This window comes from Camellia sinensis, chromosome 1, assembly GCF_055761805.1.
Source record: "Camellia sinensis isolate YWXY chromosome 1, ASM5576180v1, whole genome shotgun sequence".
Lineage (NCBI taxonomy): Eukaryota > Viridiplantae > Streptophyta > Magnoliopsida > Ericales > Theaceae > Camellia > Camellia sinensis.
The window spans coordinates 132,337,940-132,359,305 of NC_138961.1; the positions used below are offsets into that span (position 1 = coordinate 132,337,940).

The following is a 21,366-nucleotide window of genomic DNA, read 5'->3' on the forward strand; positions in this document are numbered from 1 at the left end:
TATTTTTTTGGTCGCCAATTGTGACATTTCGCGACTAATCAATTGGTCGCCAATTGTGACATTCTGCGACCAAAATTTGTTTTGGTCGCCAATCGGGACATTTCGCGACCAAAAATTATGGTCGCCAATTGTGACATTCTGCAACCAAAATTTTTTTGGTCACCAATTGTGACATTTCGCAACTAATCAATTGGTCGCCAAAACTATAAAAACCAAACCAAATTTTGGTCGCCAATACCCAACAAAATAAACCTGTAATTTATAATAATTCATCCAATTTATTCAATATAATCTGTAAAAAGAAGAAATCATTCAAACCAACAAATAAATTGAATCATCAACATTCAACAAAATACATATATCAACCATTTCTGAACCTATTTAATTAAAGTCAGCAACAAAAATAAGTTTACATCCGCAAATAATTCGAAACTACATATTTCATTTAGCATAAAAATTAAACACATAACAAGTACTTGTTATTATGTTTTAAATTTTTATCCATGTACATCAACCTAAAAATATAACTAGTAGTCTACCAAATATTTTCTATACACACACATCCAAAAATATAACTACTAGTCTACCCTAATATTTTCCATATACATCTATACAAAAATATATAATCCTTCCAAAAATACAAAAAGTGCCAATTTGTCCTGTACAATTTAGCTTTGTGCACGAGTTCATCCATCTGTACCAAAGAAAAAGAGAAATAATGTCAGTTAAAATTGGACAAATAATGAAAAATGTCCATGAAAAGCAAAGGTCACATTAGCAAATTAAAATGACTACCATTATCAAATTGTAAATAAAACAATAGCATTCTTATGTCTATAGAATAAATTGGATGAGCCACAATTCCCCGTTTAACCATTTTGTGACTATTGGATAGTTTTATTTCTAATCGTTTTTATTTAGAGATAAGTATTAGAAAAAGCAAATACTAATATATTACTTTATATTTATCATGCATGTATTGATCAGTGATATAAAAAAATGTTTAAAACAAAAAATAATATATAGCAGCTCTCTAATAAATTTGATACATCGATGATTAATAGTTTGTATTTATAGTTGACTGTCACCTATAAATACAAACTATGAATTGGTGTTGATAGTCACCACCATATATAGCACACCACCGAAAGCATCCAGACAGATCTGATGCAGACCACCAAAATTGCTCCAGATCAGTCCACCTTCATGACTGATGCAATACTTCACCATGCAGACCACCAAAGGAAGAGAAAAGAAGGAAAAAAAAGAAATAGAGAGGAGCTAATTCAGAGCAGTTTTGGACCCCAAACGCCCCGGTTTTGCCTACTTTAACACACTTTTATGTCCTACATAACTAATAATGCGTCCTATCGAAGCGTTGCTTGCTTTCACAAGTTTGTTTGATCTAGCCCGAGGTGACCGCTACGATCTCGGGTTGTTTCCAGGCTGTTTCCAACTTTTTGCCCCAACCGGCTCTTTTTTGCCTTATCTATCACATTTTGGTTTCCATGGAACAGTCACAAATTCTTGTTTAACTAGTCATCCTTGGATCAGTGGAACATTACAATGTTTAAAGTTTCTATACTGGTCAACATAAACTAAACTGTAAATTCCATCTTTTATATAGTTAAACAAAAATTAGTTTAAAGACAATCATTTCTCTATGATATTCTCATCAAACGTTTATTTGCCTTTACTTTGAACATAAATATAATCAAATATGGTTTAACACACTTACCAATTACCATGACTATCTATTGTCGAGAATTTGGTAGATTGCGATTTTCCAAAACTTGCGCCAACATGCTCTGAAGTCCAAAAAGCTGCCGCTGCATCTCCTCGCGTTGTCTTGTATTCTCTGCCTCTTTCATTTGTAAAAAAGCTATAAAAAAAAATTAAATTAAAATTTAAAAAAAAAAAAGATACTAAATATCACTACTGAATGGATAGCAGAGAGAGAGTGGTTGAGAGATGACTATCAGTTTCACTACTTGCCTACAAAATTAACATACTAAATATGCACTAGTTCATTTTGATGACAGGAAAAGATTATAAAAAATAAATAATTAAAAAAAAAGAAAAAGAAGAAGAAGAGGAAGAAAGAAGAAAATGCATTAGTTAAGTAGCTTTGCATACACTATGCATTTAATCATAGATGTATATATGCACATAGGTACACATAATACATGCTCGGTATATTGTTTTCTCTTGATCTGTTGTTCATGTTATAATAGGCTGGAAGACATTCTTGATCATAATTTTCTCAAACATGAATGTCTAATTTTCTCAAAAAAATGTGCCCACCTGAACATAACCCACTCGCGAATAGGTTAGTCAAAAAGTCAACCTGGTTTACTCCTTCCAATAGCCTCAACTCCATCTCATTATGTACAGGAAACAGAACTACTCACTTATGTCCCAAACTATCTTGGCAAAAACTAATGTGTAGTCTAGATTTTTTTTTTTTGTATTTTAGTATATAACTAGTCAATAGTCTTTCTTCACCAAGAGTGATCGATGGGGCGGCCCCTACCACCTTGCAACCAAGTTTCTATTTTGTCTTGGGTACTTGATGTTCTTGCTATTTTAAGGCAATTAGGTACGTTTATCATCGACTAGAGAAACAATTTCTTCACACATGACTGCAAATTTGGTACAACTGAGTTATGGTTGATGGGGAGGCCCCTACCAGAGTGTAATGCTGTTCGAGCTAAGTCTGCCAAATGAAAATGGAGTCAGATTTTGTACTAGACAGTTCATCCTCAGAGAGTATGTCTTGGTTTGATGACTAAGAAAATGATACATGAATATTTACCCCCCTTTCTTTTTACCTCCTACGTACGAACCATATGTATAAATATAGGACCTATCATATCTACAAAATAATAAGATCCACCATTATTTTTCAACGGATCATGCTAATGACAAATTAATGTGTAGTCTAGATTTTGCAGTGTTTGTGGTGGGCTTCATCCCGTTCTTTTGAAGATCCTTCTCAATGTCAATCATATCACGTGGTAGTTCAATTCCCCGGAATAGCAATTTCAGGTCGTCATCAACCTTGATTGGCACTCGAGGGTCATTTGGATAGGCTATGTCCTCTTGCGAGTCGAAGTTCGATAACAGCCAGATTTGACCAGCAGCTTTCAAAGCCTATGAAGAAAATACAAATTTTGCTCTAAAACTCCAAGAAAAACGAAAATTAAAGGTTATAATGCAAAGTCCATGCAAGTATTTGGCTATTATTTTAGGCGGTAACACAAACCTGTAGATCCTCCATGACAGTTGGGTATGCATCCTTGAGATCAATAACAGCAATGCCCTCTGGAAATTTATGTATTAGGATGAGTAGTTGATTCTTGTCCTTCAGAGCATGTTTGGACTGTAATCAAATAAAGACCAAGTAAATTCTCAGCACAAAGACAACTTTTTTTCGAAGCTTTTGGGCAGGCACCTGTAACAATCTATGAACTCTTGGGGAAGATAGAGAAGTTCAATTGTCTGCCAGGGTTCCAGGTGAAAAGATTAGGATTTACCTTGTAAGCGAAGCACCTCCCATCATAGTTCACTTTTGGGTTATTCCTCAAACTGTCAAAGACAGCCTTGTTGGAATTAATGTCAACATAACATGCTTCATTTATTTGCTCTGGTGTAAAGGCTTGCCTTGTCTGCAGAACAAGAAACATAAATAATTAAGGTGTAATTAATCCCTTTCAAGTGAGCCTACAAAAAATGAGAGGACAAATCAACCAATGACTTCCCACATGCCCCTGCCTCGCACACTGGCATCCTGCAGGGGTAGGTGGGTTGTGCAGCAAGTATCAGCAGCAGGAATAAGTTCAAGGCTCACAGCATAAGAAGTATTGGAGGAACTATAAAACTTCTACAACCTCTATATTTTTTTGCTAAGTCTATAACATAACCTCTATATTTGAACACTGTAGATCTACCCAAAGAAATCTCACATTATCCAACCCCCAGCTGGATGAAAAATCTCGAGAGATAAATAATGCTCAATATGTAAAGAGCCCCAGAGAAATCGGTGTAACAAGTAGTGTCAGACTTGTCAGTGTTGGGAACCATAACCAGTTTCCTCTTAGCCAATATCATTGCTAACAACTATTATGTTATGTGACTAAGCACTTTGCATCCTTATTGATGAAACTGATAGTTTTCATCTAACATGTCCAAAACATCAAAGGTAAATATAGAAATTTTCAACTTCTCAGGAAAGAACTTGTATAAAATCGATATTTTCAAGCACTTTCTACTTATCCATCCCCCCGTGATAGATTTAGTTACAACGTGTCCGTGAATGTTCTCACAGAGGCAGAATGTTCATAAGAAGTGGTATGAAAGAGCACCTACAAAAGGGAAAAGAAGAGATATCCAGACTATGAAATGATGTTGAAGTGATGGAGGCTGAAGTTATTGAACTGAAAGCAAACTAAAACATCTTTAAACCAAGATCAAGATAAACAAATAAAGGCTGATGGACTTCCATTAATTTATTTAAAAGGTTCCCATCATATACATAGAAAAGGTTCCCATCGTATACATAGAAAAGTATGTAAAAGGTCTTAATTAATGTCCTCAATTTAATTAATCTCAATTATGGCATGACATATCACATTAATTTCTGTACATAACAAAAGGTTCCCATCGTATACCCATTGTCTTTGATCTTTGAAAATGAAACACATACAGTAAACATATTTGAACAAAGACCTCTAGTGAGAACCCATCATAAGCATCAGCACTTCAAAGGTTGCATTATTATTACACATCAACATAGAACTCAAAAATGTTAATATTCATACATATATGTGTGTATATAGACACATAAGAGGGGAACAAATGAGAATTAAGTTACCAACACTAAACAAATAGTCGATTTAATCAAACTTCCATAACATCGCTAACTTCTATATAAACAAATAAATAATCACCTACAAAATCAAGGAGGTCTCAAATGCATGCTATATGAAAGCAAGTAAAAGCAGTTTGTGAACTTAAATAAACAGTGAGCAATGGTGGTACAAATAATAACCTTGATGTAATAATTAATAATTATCAGATCAAGAACCTAACCTCTAATTCAGATATGTAGGCTTCATTTTCCTCATGTTTGGATTTCAGGATATCTGGAAGCCCGAATTTTTCCCTGAAATAGCATAGATAAAAAAAATGTCTTCAGGTCTCTTATATATATATATATATATATGTGTGTGTGTGTGTCATGCTGGAGAGAACAAAACAAAACCAAAATAAAAATGAAGGATTGCAATCATGTGTAGCACCCATATAAAATGAACTAAACAATGCCAATGCTCAGCATCCATATGAACTTAAGTTAGTACCAAAAGGGTAATATAGAAGAAACAATTGACATATCAAACTATACCATAAAATAACTGAACATGAGAGATGGCCTCAGCTCCAATTGATATTTGACCTGCAATTCCAGAGTTTTCTTATCAAGAGAGGACTTCAAGGTCTGAACATGAGCCCATTTAATATGCATGCCTATCTTAGTACATATATATAGCATTTAGAATGTGGCCTCATTGGAGTATGAGCCAAAATATCATTAACTAAATTTCTCTCTAAAAATTGGTCTCTAGAATCCACTCCCATGCTCAACAATTGCTAAGCATTATTCATTTAAATGCACATTTTGATTGTAGAGAAGCCATTGACAAAATCAAAATTGGATGACAACATTCAATACTTTCTATGCTATCCAATGACATAACTGCAACCTATAAAGAGTATTCCAGGAAGAGAAGCAAAGAGAATGTACACATGAATAACGACTTGGCTAAAAGGTGATCAAAAAGAAAATAGACTTATAATTTAAATGTCATCATAACAAATTAACAATCATTATCTTCATTGCCACCAATCATTGTCAATTCCTTCTTTCCTATCCACAATGCAAATCTTGATTAGCCTTCCTAGTCTACTGTTTACAACAAATTCAGACTGCTAGCAGAAGCAATCCAACTCCCTTTGATTCTTGCTACATGAAAAGAACATTGATGTTAAAATGATATTGAAAAGAACATTATTACTCCTGCTCTACCAGAAGCAATCCAATGTAAGTTGATGTTAAAATGATATTGAAAAGAACATTATTACTCCTGCTCTACCAGAAGCAATCCAACTCCCTTTGATTCTTGCTACATGTATGGAATATATTAAGAAGTGAACATGAAAATTATTTAATAATGTTTTTGACCATGGAAAAGATTAGGAGTGACTCACCAACACCCTTACAAACACCCGATATTTATGCATATGCTCAAAGCATAGAATAATAATAATAATAATAATAATAAAAATAAAACATTTAAACAGTAGGAGATACTAACCTTCACCAAGAGCTTGCATTCCAAATTGTTTGGTATTGGACGCCTGTGATCCATTGTCCGCTACAATAGGAGATTCTTGAGATTTTACAAAAGATGCCTATTGACATGAATTATGGTGTTTAAATAGAGTTTCCATCTTGTAGAACAAGGGAAAATTTAAAGCAGTTCAAAAAATGGTACATGTGCTGAATTAAAGATCTTTCTCCCAAAATATGATTTTCCACACACTAGACTAGAGCCACAATTATGATTTTCTTCTTCCTTTCTCCCAAAAGAAGGCATAACTACCGAATCCAAAAGAAAGTGTGAGCCAATTTGCATGTCAGGTATATAAGGTTATCATTCATATACCAGCATCTAAATTGATTGAAATGTGAATCAAATGAGCTAATGAGCATATGGCTCATCCCCACTAAATGGCAGTTATAGTAGTACCTGATTTCCAAACATAGCACATCACCATAAAATTTTCCACACACTATTTAGGTTATTGAAAGTAACCAAATTACAGGCATTTCGAAATTATGAAACAACATATATGGATAGGGAATAGAAAACAGGTTTCTCTAATCACATGGCATGCAAAAGACATCACAAATACATGGAACTTGAGGCACGCAAGAGCATGAGGTGCAGTGTAGTAAGAAACTAACCTGACAATTTCCATCTCCATGAACCATAAACTCCACCAACTCATATAACTGCAATCTGAAGAAGAACAGACATCTCCAGCATCAAAAACTATATATATGAAATAAAAATCCCACAGTTGCAAAAAAAAAAATAAATAAATAACAAAAATAAAATAAAATAATAATAATAATAATAAAAATAAGTAAATAAATAAATAAAGGAAGGCAAAAGAGACAAAGATGCATATATCTTTTCTTCTCTGGACGAGGGGAAGGGGAGCTTTTGTCCAGTCCTAAAACAATAGCTGAATACCTGTCCAATAATCTTTGATGGTCTAAAGTTGCTTCATCAACAGAAGGTATTTCTCCATTAAATACAGCAACATAATAGTGAGTTTATTTATAACAAGTCATCACTAAACCATAGCAAGAATTTTAGTACTATTATAGTTTCTCATGTTTACTCAAAACTTCAAGAATTTTTTCATTTTGAAGGTCCAAGCTATATATAGTGGTGACACATAGGTTATAAAAGCTTATTCTAGTCTTGCCTTGCATCATCGAGACAAAGCAGAATTTAAATCCCTCAAAGCTTAAAAAAGGCATAGAAAAAAGGTGCACATCCACAGAGTCTCAGGAGAACACATTATATGAATTGTATGTATTTATCACATTTCATTAAAATTCATATCCTAAAGGAGAAAAATGAAATGGAGATTGAAAAGGCAGCACAAAGATATATTTCCAGAATGAACAAAATCCCTCTTTACCTTTTGAGAATCCAGCGACTATTACTGTTGCCATATCTCCAGAATGATAATCCAGGAACTTGTGAAAGCAGGGATTCAATGACCCCTGCAGGAACTATTTTGTTCACTGTCCCCATTTCATTTCCCACTAGTTGACTATCAAAATCTCGCCAAAACTTAATAACATGGAGACTCTCCTCTTCAGTTGATCTCTGCACAACAATTCTGGATGCATAACCCTTCTCTCTCATTTGAAGGCATATTTCTGAGGGATTGTTTGCTGTAAGGGTAACCATATACAACCAGCCCCTGTCAGACAAAAGTTTGTCAGCAATGGGCAATATTTTATCAATAACACTCCAACCATTCTCTCCTCCAGCCCAAGCCGAGGCAATCCCTTCACGACCCACTACATCTTCAGGTGTTGGCACATAAGGTGGATTCACAACCATCACATCCACCAATCCTTATAATCGCTTCTCCAGTCCTGCCTGGTCGTTATAGACTTCTAGTGGACAATGAGAAAATTTCAGAGATTCCAGTTTGTTATGGCAATTTATGCCGGAACAAAAATATTAATGTGGCCTAAACTACAGAGTGCAGAAATTGGAAAGTAAACATTACTGATATCAAGCAAGTGATCAATAGCATAGAAATATTTACTATTATCTGCATCCCTATATGATCGTTAAACAAACTTCCAATTTTGAAAAAATAAAAGTGGCCAACACAAGAAACATGTATTATTACTTTTTTGTTACATTAACAAATTACTCCAAATTCCAATAATTAGCACTATTCCTTTTCCTCACAACAACAACAAGAAGCATGTTTTATAGCATGAGATGGGTTTAACTACATAGGTCCAATTTGTTTCCACTTAATTGCACCTTATTTAGAGTAAAATTTGAATTCACATGCTAAGTTGTTGTACTTCAAAAGGTAGAAACTTTTCAAGTTTTCATTTTATTTTCTTTTTCAACTTAAAAATCTCAAAATACTAACGTTGGTTTTTAGAAACTTTTTTTTTTTTTAAAAGATTCTATCGAAGCAACACTTATACAGCCAATATACAACACAATTGCTTCTCAAATCTAAACGAAATCGCTTGTCACTTCAGCAGCATATTGTGCCTTATGTTGAAAACCCCTCCCATTTCTTATGCATCTTCTAACCTCTAACTTCGTATTTTAGATGTTCAAAATTGAATGTTTAATTTTGAACTTCTAATCAGCAGCATTTACAAGTTAAACCTGAGATCATCAGCTAAACAATTTGGGGAAATGCAGTGTCCTCTTAGATTTATAATACAAAATTAAAACTTTTAAATCAATTCAAGGTTAAAAGGGCAGTTAGGATTACCAAGAGAGCCAAAAGTATAACAACCAATCCGAACAAATAGTATGCTTAATCTGCAATTAAAAATTTGACAAAATTTAGAGCCCGAGCAACAACTTCATGCACATGAACTGTAATACTAATCAATTGAAGGTTTTTCACTTTGACATTTTATCAAACACTTGGTGAATATACTATATAACCCAATTTCAACATAACCCATTTCCCTGAACCACCCATCAATGAAAATCTCTTATTTAGCATATCAAATTCTCATTAAAAAAAATTAACATCAATCAATTAAGCCCTAAAAGAACAAAAAAAAGTTGACATAAAGACACAGCGAGAGAGATCAGAAATAGATGGAGAGAGAGAGAGAGAGAGACGCGCACACACATACCAGAAACACACATACCAGAAAGACAGAGCGAGAGAGATCAGAAATAGAACCCCATGACTTATCAGGAGTCGCATTGTCTACAGCTGAAACCACATTCAACTCAGGATTCAGGGCCACAGGATTTTGGCCTCTGCCTCCCCTTCCTCCACGACCACCTGACCCAGATCGACCTCCAATAGGTGTGTAAACCTTCGAATCAACCATACCACCACCAACTCCATGAGAATGGACACTCCCAGCCATCGGAAGGGCATCAAGCTTCGATACCAGATTTCTCGCCCTAGCAAAAAAGAGGCTGTCTGGGATATACTTATTCGCGATCTACAACAGCTTCCTCACTCCCCTCCATTTCTGCGATGTCTGACCACCGAGATTGGAGAAGATTTAGGGCAGAAGCTGTTAGGGTTGAAGTTTCCTCCTGGATAAGATCACACGGGATCAGATCCTCCTGATCCACACCAGACATGGAAGCCTTCATACGATTAAGCTCCTGTGCAACCTCCACCAAAGCTAACCCCAACGATGCAACCCCTTTCTCTCTTTCATTCATCGCCAGAATATCACTCGTCAACCCTTCCATAGATTCCACAAAGGAAGAAGGGATACACAAGGCTACTCACTGGTTCTAAATTTTCTTTTTTCTTTTTTTTTTCTGTTTCCCAGGTACAAAACGACGTCGTTTTTTGATTGGTGACCAAATTTTTTTTGTCGCCAAAAAAATTTATTTCCCCCCTCCATGTTTCAAATTTCCCTCCACAAACTTTTGCGACCAAAAGACCAAATTAGTCGCAGAAAAAGTACTTTCACCGACAAACTTTTTTAGTCGCCAAATCTCAATCAACGGCGATTAAAATATCGGTCGCTAAAAATACAAATTTGGCGACTAAATTTTTTTTGTTGCTGAAAAAAAAATTTTGGCGACCAAAAATTTGGTCGCCAAAAAATATGTGACTTTCCGCGACTAAATTTGTAGTTAGTCGGGAAAAGTATACAACTTTCTACGACCAACTCATTTTTTGGTCGCCAAAATATAACCTTCTGCGACCAATAATATTTGGTCGTCAAAAACAACGATCATTCGCGACTAATTAATATTTGGTCGCCAAATGTCATTTTTTTGCGACTAAAATTTTTTTGGTCGGCAAAAGTGGTCGCCAAATGTGTAAATTCTTGTAGTGACGGTGGACTTTTCCAGTCAATGATCGGGCAGCAATAGCTGCAGCTGGATTAGAAGCCATATCAACTATAAGAGCAATCACGACTGGTTGTGTAACAACCCTCACTTTGCCTTAGTCATGCTCACGTGCATTTATATGATTTTGTCTTGTTAAGTTGCATTCATGAAATCCTGTTTTGTTTTATCTAAGCGTTGTTGCATGCTTTGCTCCTTGTTTGGTGTGTGTTTAGCCGAGGTCATCTTAAGCCTAGGTTGCACCTTTGAACCTCTTACACCTAGGACCATCTTGGAACCACTTTGGTTGACCTCTACCTTCGCCCTGGCATATTGGCCGTTATCATCTAGACATCCTAAATCCTTTATCCTTGCACCTGCTGATCTTGTTCCTGGACTGGTATGACCTAGACCAAGGTGTGGCACAGCTAGGCCGAGTGTTATCCTTCCTAGCCAAGATCATTGAGACTTTACTTGCCGAAGCCTATGTCTTGATCCGAGGTCATTACCTGCCAGAGTACCCATGTCGCCTTACTTGTTATATACACTTTGTCTTACGCATGTCTTGTCTTTCAATCACCTTTTTGAGGAAACCCAATCCGGTGGTGCCACGTGTCCCAGCAAAGGGTTAAGTCTGCTAGCAGTAGAGAAAACATATTATTTTTGTCATATCTAACAAGAGTAGAGTCTAAACCGTTTGATCCGAGTGCTGAGGTTAGATTCTTGATCTACTCTTGTTATTCTTTATGTTGATCCGATCACATTGCATGATCTAGCATGATTCATGAGCCATGCATTGATTTAAAGTTGTTTTAGAAAGAGAAAATGATGTTCATGTGTTCTTGAAGAAAAATCATATTTTGATCCGACAGTTTGTATCAAGATCCATGTTTTTGTGTTTGTTTTCATAAGATCTTCAAGTATGGGTACCCAAGTTCATGTTTTCGAACTCATCTCATGAAATCTCAGATTTTGAATAAAGGAGTTATGATTTTAGCATTCATGTTATTTATGTTCTTCATGTTCATGTTCTTCATGTGCTTCAAGGAAGGAAATCCAGATTTCCAGACTTCACCTTTCCCTAGGTGTGGTCACCAAGACCACTCTTGCCTAGATTTCACACTTAGGCCAAGTATCGTATCTCACCTTGGCCTACCTTGCATGATCACTTGCACCATTAGTCTATCTTGCATGAACACCTCGGCAGACAGCCGTTCGCCGAAGCCTTAGTAACCACACCTCAGCCAAGAGGTGTGGGACTTCGGAAAAAACCTGGTTGGTACCCAGCATGTTTTCCCCGAGATGAAAAATAGTGTTTTAACTTCCAGCATGTTTTGCTTTGACTTGACCTAGTCTTGAAGGAAATGCCGGGATCATTTGCATTCGTGTAAGGCTTGTCTTGAGAGTGCATTTCATATCCATCTTTGAGCATTCTTTCTTATCTTCTTGACGTGCATTCAATAGACTTTGCCATGTGTTTGTAGGGCTTGGACCCTTGCTTTAACCCCGACGTCTGAAAAGCTATGTGAGTGGTATTTTTAATAAAGTTATGTTATAAAGTTTTGATAAAGCTTTGTTTCATTTTGGAAAAGTATTTGATCAAGCATGAATGATTATCCCTAGTTTTGTATCACGTATTATATTTGTTTTGATGACATTCTGGAAAAGTCCTTAATGCCAGGGGACTATAATACAACTGCACCCTTGTTTTGAAAGTCCTTAGTGCTAGGGGACTATAATGCAACTGCACCCTTGTTTTGCCACTGACGGTTTTCCGCATGGGTTTGTTTGTCCGGAATGTCACCCTTTGGTATTATGTAGATGTTATTAACAACCAAGAAGTTTTGAAAGATTTGATAGATGAACTTGGTTCATGCCTTTGATTTGTAAAGTTATGATATGTATTGTTTTGGAAAAGATCCCGGACATTATTCATTCAAACATTTATTACTTATAAAATTCACTGAGTATCTAAGCTCACCCTCTCCTTATATATATGTAGGTGTCGAGCAAGATGGCGGTGACGCCTAGATGTGTTTTGCAAGTTGTATTCGAATTCATTTTGCTAGCATCTTGAAGATTATGCTTCTCAGCTTTGTATTTCATGTATTTTGTATATGTCGGCTTAAGAAGCCTTTTGATCAAGATATAACATGTATCTTATTTTATTTGTATTCAAGTTGTAAAACTATGTTAAGATGTATGTCATTTCCTTTGATCTATGCACAGCTCTTATGGATTACTTAGATTTAAATTTATTGCTTCCGCACATGTAAGCCCCATATGTATACTCTGATTATGTGTGAATCTTTGTAAGTTGACCTCTGGTAATCTCGAATTACTAGCCATCACGGCAACATTCTACTAGGGGCGGAATGGGGTCGTGGCAGGTTGGCTACACCCAACAATAAACCAATACGTATTTCACGAAAAAATTTGGCTCCTAATCTCTTTTGAAAGTAGTTTAACTACAAAATTCATTGCTTAGTTCAGTATGTATTTTGCTGCAGAACTTGGAGCCTGAGGTTACTATTGACACCATTCTGAATACCAAGATAAAGCATGATGTCAATGTCGGTATGTATAAATTATTTTCAAATATTTCTATACACAATGCAACAGAGAAATACATGCAAACAGAGCATCATGGCATGTGCTTGGAAGCAATTTCCACAAAGAATTCACTCCAACATTCATTCATATAGATACTTAAGCCGTAGGTCGTATTTGGGAAGGGTATGTAAGACGGAAAACACCAGCTAGAGCACGTTGCTTCAATGAGATAGCATCATTTTGTTTGCCACACCCCTCTATCAAACTGTCATAGCACGCACAGAAATGGGAGCTCTGTTTTGTTAGGTCTACCATGGTATATCAAACTCTACCAAGATATATATCAAACTGTACCAAGATGTGCATATTAAATTCCCCAAGCAAGAAGAAATAACATTTTATGGAGTTATTATGATTGTGTTCTCCTAGCCTATAGGATAAAACTTCAATAGTAATATAAAATAAAAAACAAAAAACAAAACAAAACAAATAGAATGAGAGAAGGCAGCAAAATATGGCTTGACATACAGAAGGGACAAACCAAACTAAATCAAGCCTCATGTCCAATCAATTTATTTGATAAATGAAAAACAAAGAAACAATTTCAAATCGATTACATAAGTTTAAATTTATAACAATATCTAAAGAGAAACTTTGTTCAAATGAGTACTAGAGTATCAATTGTCACAAAAAATGTATAGAAAACAAAAGGGTTAGGTTTCTCTCAAGTTCGAATCTAAACTTGAGAGAACCGTTTGGGCACCCATTTCAATGATCCAAACCTTCATTTTGGGCCCTCCATGTATATCATTCATGAAAAAATTAAGTCGATTCAATAATCGTTCCCTTTTCATTTGATAGCAATTGTCTCCGAAAAAATGGACAAGTGTGTTTTCAAAAATAGACCATCCATTTTTTCAGAGACACACGAGAAAATGAAAAGGTTATAATTATCAGATCGCCTTAATTTTTTCCATGGATGATATATATGGATGGCCTTACAAAATGAATAGTTCAAATCATCGAAACCTGACCCGTGGCAGTGCCGCCCGAACAGTGAATTTGAGAGAAGCCCTACCCAAAACAAAAATACAATGAATATCCCTGGAATGGACTGAAAAGCATCTTTAATGTATAAGAATTTAAAGAAATGAGCCCAATATTACTTACAAAGGCATTCAACAGATGTTTCCTAATACAAGTATTTTAGACACTTCCCCGGCATGTTCCCATCACTACATATTTAATACTTAGAAATTAAGGCACCTCCAAATCATTTTCTATTTCTAGAAAGATTAGTGTAGTTTTAAATACATGCTTCTTTAACTTCAGCAACAACTGCTTTTTAGACCTATAAATAATTGAATAAAGATTTGGATCCCCTTTTCTCCCACCCCCTTTGACCCCCTTTCTTTTTTATTGGTCACTTTTTCTTTTCTTTTCTTTTCTTTTCTTCTCCTCCAATCACCACCCGCCACATATGTGAGGGGTGGTGGGGGTTGAAGTTTGAGGCTGTCTAAATCACTGCTGCAAATAATTTCCTCAATTTCTATAATTCAGGCAAATCAAAAAGTAAATTCCCATTGGTGTTATGTATGTGTGTGTGAGAGAGAACAAGAGAATTACTCATCCTACAGGTTGCTTTCAAATTTGAACACACAATACCATCAACCACACATTACACATGTCAATTTTTAAAACATGAACCAAAGAAACAAAATTATAATGCAATACAATAGGATTTTCTCTAAACAAGATGAAACTTATAGCTCCTTTTCTCCCACATTTGTATGTTTTCAACTACTCTATCATATTATTCTTTATATGTAATAGCTATCTCTAACTCATTCAGATTCAGAGGACACAATGCGGTGGTTGCTTTCGCTCCATTTACACCCTAAAAAGGACTCAAGACAAGAAATTCCCTACAAAATGAACATAGAACAGAGGGTCGGTTTATAGAAGTTGTACATGTGCATATAATCTTTCATGTGTTATATATCATAGCCATTGGCCACAAGAAACATAGATCCAACCATATATTGTAAGGCTGTAATTCCTAATACTTCCCAAATAGTATATGCTGGTAATCTACCAAATTGTATATTGAACAATTTTATTTGTACTGTGTGTGATACAGATAATTAAACCAGAATCCAAAAACGTAACAAAACAGAAACTGGACAAACAAAACAGAAACAGGAAACTGAAAAATAAATTGAAATTTACAAACAAAATGTTAAATTCTAAAAACCGACCCTGTATTAGCTCAAATTTTGCGAAAAAGTTTTACATCATAACCATTTTCCAGCGTTGTATTTGTTATTGTTTGTTTGATAATACATTTCTAATGCACAAGTGAACCAGAAAGCTCACAAATATAGTTAGAACAACAAAATAAATAAATGCATCGCAACCAACAATAGAAACCAAAAGCAACTACGATATATAAAAAGTAAACAAAAATATTGCCCAAATCTTAGTGTAGCTAGGAACCCTTGCCCAAGTAACCCTGGGCATTCAGAACATCTAAGGTTGTATCATCAAAATATTCTGGAAAGACTAATCAAAGTGTTCCAAAAGACTAATATTTCAAAGTGTTCCCATTGGTTATAAAAAGATGCGTGCAACATGCCATAGTGGCCCTCTTAAAGATAATGAATTTCTATATTTGCACACTTGAATAATATCTAAACACAAAATAAGACTTGTTGCTCGACAACTGGAGTAAAACTTCAGTACAACGGTGATACCACATCATTATTGACACGTAATATTACCAACCAATCTTAAAACACCACATAGGAGGGTAAGCCCCACTACATAAATATAACTACCTATCCAACTCAATCCACTAATTAACACATGGAAGGTTCACAGTAGAGAAAAAAATTCAATGAAACGATTATACTTATAACAAACGAATCATTGCCTCCCATCTATGAAGCACGGGTACTCCAAAAATAGTGCCACACGAGTATCAAGTTCTTACCAAGTGCGGGTACGCGTACCAGTACAGCTGCACATGTGTCGGGTACTGCAAAAGGGGGTCCGGTACGTTTGGTTCAATCGTTGGTATGTTTTGGGTACGTCGGGGCCAAAAATCAAATTTATAAGACAATTAGGGATACCGGAGTAATTTATTTATATTCTTTATTAAAAAAAAGTTAAAAAAACACAGTGTATATAACCTAGGTTTTGTCCCTTATTTGCATCTATTCACTTCAGCAATAGCAAAGAGAACGACAGAGGTCTTCTTCGTCGTCTTCTTCATCGACAGCAACATCTCTTCACTTCGAAGCCCTCCGGCGACGGCAACGCAACCAAACGAAGCCCTCTGGTGAGTGTTCTTCATCTTCGTCTTCATCTTCATCTTTATCTGCTTCTTCTTCTGCTTCTTCTGCTTTTTCTTTATTTCTTCATTTTTTTTCTGCAGATCAGCAAGTGGTCTTCTTCTTCTCTATTCCTTTCTTCGTCTTCCCTCCGATGAGTGTTCTTCATCTCTTTGCTTTCTTTTTTTCTTTTTTTCTTTTTTTTTCTTTTTTTGCGCCCTTGCAAATCAGCAATTTTGATATTTCTCTGCAGTCCTGTCTGTATGTATGAATGAATTGTATATGCTTTTGCTGAGAACAGTCTAGCTTTGTTTTCAAAATTTACTTCTTGGAAATCACTAAAAATTATAAGCCAATTCATTAATGTCTTCTCATCAGAAGTGTTGTTGAGAAACACTGGCTTTGTTTTCAAAATTTACTTAGTTTTGATATTTGATTTTAATTTGTAAGTTGAATTCTTTAACCATAATTATAAAATAAAAATAAAAATATATATATTGGCTTACCGTAACCGTACCCATATCATACTTTTTTTGAGTTTTACCGTATCGACGTACCTGCACTCGTACCCGCACCCATGCTTCCTAGCTTCCCATGCAAGTGTACTATGTATATATGTCAAGGGTTTTGATACAGACCCCACAAAACCTAACCCCCACGACCCCACGCACTTTGTGAGAGACAGAGGAAAAAAATTAAAAAAAGAAAAAAAAATAATACATACATGCCTTGTCCACATCGATTCGGAGTCATGAGTCATCCATTTTGGCGTGGCAAGCATTAATCTATGTGCATGAGTTGGAGAGGTTGTTACAACTACATGGTGGGGTTCACTTTTCCTATATGGTATATTATGATTGGACGGTGATACACGTCACCGTTATATTCTAAATAAATCTCATTAGTCTGCGAATTAAAAAACAATAAATAAATAAAAACAACAATTTCAGGATTGTGAAAGCTTAAAAACTACTGTTAAAAAAAAAAGATATTCTATCATCTTTTATCTTGTTAGTTAGCAGAGAAAGCAAACCTCGTGAAAGGCGACCTAGTAGATACGCGTACATACATAAAATATATTTATTATAACACAAACAATGGAATTACCTGAACGACGCCAAATTGGGAAGTGTTGAAAATGCATTTCTTATTATTAATATTGATAGTACGTACAAGCTGTATTTATAGAAAATAAACTACTGCTGATCTAAGCAGATAACTAGCTCCTAACAGTGTAACTAACTCCTAACAATTAGCTAACCAATTACTAACTAACTATAACTGCAGTTGAAGCTCTGTTCTTGAATGTTGAAGTTGCCATATCAAAAGCTGTTGCTGAAGCTGAAGCTGAAGCTACTGCTGAAGCTAAAGCTATGGCTGTTGCTTCTGCACTAGAATCCTTATCACCCTCGGGCAAGCTGATGGGAGAGGGAGAGACCAGAAGCTTGGCTTGAAGGTAGTGAAATCGTGAAACTGAGAGAGGCTTTGTGAAGATATCAGTAATCTGATCAAGAGAAGGAATGTATTTGAGAAGCAGTTGTTTGGTAGCAATCTTTTCACGAATGAAGTGACAATCCACTTCAATGTGTTTAGACCGAGTGTGAAACACGGGATTAGAAGCCAAGGCAATAGCAGACAGGTTGTCACACCAAAGGATAGGAGGAATAAGAGAGTGAAGTTGAAGTTCACGAAGTAACATGGTTAACCAAGTAAGCTCAGATGTGGTGTGAGCGAGAGAACGATATTCAGCTTCGATTGAGGATCTTGAGACAGTTGGTTGCTTTTTAGCAGACCAAGAAATAAGGTTGGACCCAAGATACACACAATAGCCTAAAGAACTGCGACGATCGAGAGCATCACCAGCCCAGTTCGAGTCAGAGAAGGCCTGAAGTTCAAAAGAACTAGGACTGAAAGTGAGCCAATGAGCTAAAGTCCCTTTGACAAATCGTAACAGTCGCTTGACAGCAGCAAAATGAGCATTAGTGGAAGCATGCATGTGTTGACAAGCTTGGTTAACAGAGAAAGATAAGTTAGGTCGGGTGAGCGTAAGGTACTGAAGTGCACCAACAATATTGCGATAAAGCTCTGGTTGATTAAATGGAAGAGCAAAATCTGGACCAAGAGAAGGTTTAACTAACATAGGGAAATTGCAGGGCTTGCAAGTGGTCATACCAGCTTTAATGAGGATATCAGAAACATATTTGTGTTGAGATAAGAAATAGGAATCACCATAAGCTTGTATAGATATACCTAAAAAATAGGAAATATCCCCGAGCTCCTTCATGGCAAAGGCAATATGCATTTGAGCAAGAAATGATTGAATATGAGAAGAGCTATTTCCAGTAACCAAAATGTCATCAGCATATACAAGAAGAAGAGTAACAGTTGAAGAAGTCCTTTGAATGAATAAGGAATTGTCACACTGACTATTAAGAAAACCTTGCGATAGTAAAAAGCTGGAGAAGGTAGAATACCAGGCGCAAGGAGCCTGCTTTAAACCATAGAGCAACCAAAGACCAAGTACCTTGAGCAAGAAGAGCATTGTATTCATCTAACATGGCAGTGTGCCAAACATGGGAGGTGAGAGCTTGCTAATAGGTAGATGGCTCAATGTCAGAAAATGAGGAAGAAGAAGCCATGAAGACTTGATGATGTGCTTTAGAGCGAGTAATCATAGAATGAGAATTAGTAGAAGGAGGAGGTAGAGGTAAATCAATAAAAATAGAAGAAATAGGAGTAGAAGTGGGAGTAAAAGAAGAAAGAGGACCTGATGGCAAAGAAGAAGAAACATACTGAGGAAATAGTGCAGTCGGGACAGATTGAGGGAATGTAGAGGACTACAGAGGCGCAGACTGGACAGATTTAGGAAAGGCAGTGGACTGTAGAGGCACAGTGGACTGCACGGGCACTAAAGCTGCTGTTGATATGGGAGCTGGTGGCAGTGAACTAGCAGAAACAGAAGGATGATCCATAGGTGGAGAAAGAGAATAAGAAGGAGACCAGAAAAAGGATTGAAGCATAGACAAGGTCTGAGAAGTAGGAGGAGAAATACTAGCAAAAGGAAAAATATTTTCATGGAAGATGACATGACGAGACAGATAAACCTTACCAGAGGAAGGATCAAGACACCTATATCCTTTGTAAGAAGGATGATAACTAAGAAAAACACACAAAGTAGATTTATGTTGAAATTTATGAGAAGTGTGTGGCTTAAGCCAAGGAAAACATTGACATCCAAACACACGCAAAAAAGAGTAATCAGGTACTTTGTGAAACAATAATTCATAAGGAGAAGAATGAGGAGCCTTAGACTTAGGCATGCGATTAATTAGATAAGTGGCTGCAGAAATGGCATCAAACCAATATTTAATAGGAATAGAAGAATGGTGAAGCAGTGCAATGGCAGTCTCAGTGATGTGTCTATGTTTTCTCTCAGAGACTCCATTCTGAGGAGGTGTATAGGGACAAGAAATTTGATGAAGAATACCATGAGAATTGAAATTTTTAGTCATAGAGGAATCAGTACCCCCATCCGTACGAAAAATTTGCAAGTGAGTGGAAAATTGAGTACCAACATAGGCGGTGAATTCTACAAATTTATCAAATACTTCACTTTTGTAACACAATGGATAAAGCCAAGTAAATTTGCTATATTCATCAACAAAGAGTACATAGTATTTATAACCAGAAAGAGAAAGGGAAAAAGGTCCCCATACATCACTGTGAATGAGAGAAAATGGTTTTTGAACAGTAGAGTTAGACAATTTGAAAGGTAATCTATGACTCTTTGCTACACAACAATGAACACAAGTAAAATCATCATCCTTGGTTTTATTACAAGTGGAAGAAAGAAAGTGTTTGAGCTTATTAAACTTGAGAGATGAGGGATGCCCCAATCTCTTGTGCCAAACAGTGGCAAACACTTTATTAGTAGTTGAACTGCAGAATGCATTATGAGACTGAAATGAAGAAGGTGAAATAGCAGCAAAAAAAGGCTTGGGCTTAGATGTATGAAAGTGATATAAACCATGTGAATTAAGGCCCTTGTGTAGAATTTCCTTGGTGTGCTTGTCCTAAACAATGAAGGAAGAATCATCAAAAATGATTGTACAATTATTATCTTTAGTAAGTTTGTGTACAGACACAAGATTGGAAACAATAGGAGTGTGCAAGATGTTGTTGAGTTTAAAAGTATGATGTGGAGTAGGTAAAAGACCCTTACCAGTATTAAGAATAGGGATAAAATTACCATTACCAACAGTGATGTGATCAGTGCCTTGGTATGGTTGATGAAGACTCAACTGAGACAAATCATGAGTCATATGATCAAATGCAGCAGAATCAAGATACCAATGAGAGGAATCATACTGAGGTGGAGAGGAAGCAGAGGCCACAAAAGCTCTGGCGTTTGAAAAACCAGAGGATGATTGTGCTGAAGATGGCCTTGACAGATTTGGAAATTGCTGTGACTGATTTTGAACAAAATAATTTTCATTCAATCGATGCCAACACTCCAGAGCTGAGTGATTGGGTTTTCCACATATCTGACAAATTAAATTGTGATGTTGACTGTTGTATGAGTGTCGACCTCTGCCTCTAGATGAAAAATGTCCTCGGGAGCCATGTTGAGAACTACCTCGGTGACCTTTGAAATAAGATCGGCCTTGAGAAGAAATATCATGAGAAGAACCACGAGAAGCAACATATGCAACTGAAGGTTCATGAGTATTAATGTTCTTGATCTTGGAATGTATGTGAATAGATTCTGAGCATAGAAGAGATGAAAGTTCTTCCATAGAGATGGCTTCAGATCTGGT

At 36.0% G+C, this 21,366-nt stretch overlaps 1 protein-coding gene and 1 long non-coding RNA gene across 2 annotated transcripts; both read right to left on the minus strand.

Annotated features, from left to right (window-relative positions):
* Positions 1–422: 422 nt before the first annotated feature.
* On the minus strand, positions 423–2,307 carry LOC145797400 (uncharacterized). Its single transcript, XR_014338906.1, has 2 exons — positions 1,739–2,307; positions 423–694 (listed from the first exon to the last, which is right to left on the minus strand). It is a non-coding gene; the product is annotated as an uncharacterized LOC145797400 (long non-coding RNA).
* A 10-nt stretch (positions 2,308–2,317) lies between these two features.
* LOC145797397 (uncharacterized) lies at positions 2,318–10,086 on the minus strand. Its single transcript, XM_082884447.1, has 4 exons — positions 9,509–10,086; positions 3,537–3,668; positions 3,266–3,382; positions 2,318–3,153 (listed from the first exon to the last, which is right to left on the minus strand). The coding sequence occupies exons 1-4, from the start codon at positions 9,734–9,736 to the stop codon at positions 2,914–2,916; spliced, it is 717 nt and encodes a 238-aa protein (XP_082740573.1). The 5' UTR covers positions 9,737–10,086; the 3' UTR covers positions 2,318–2,913.
* Positions 10,087–21,366: the final 11,280 nt, after the last annotated feature.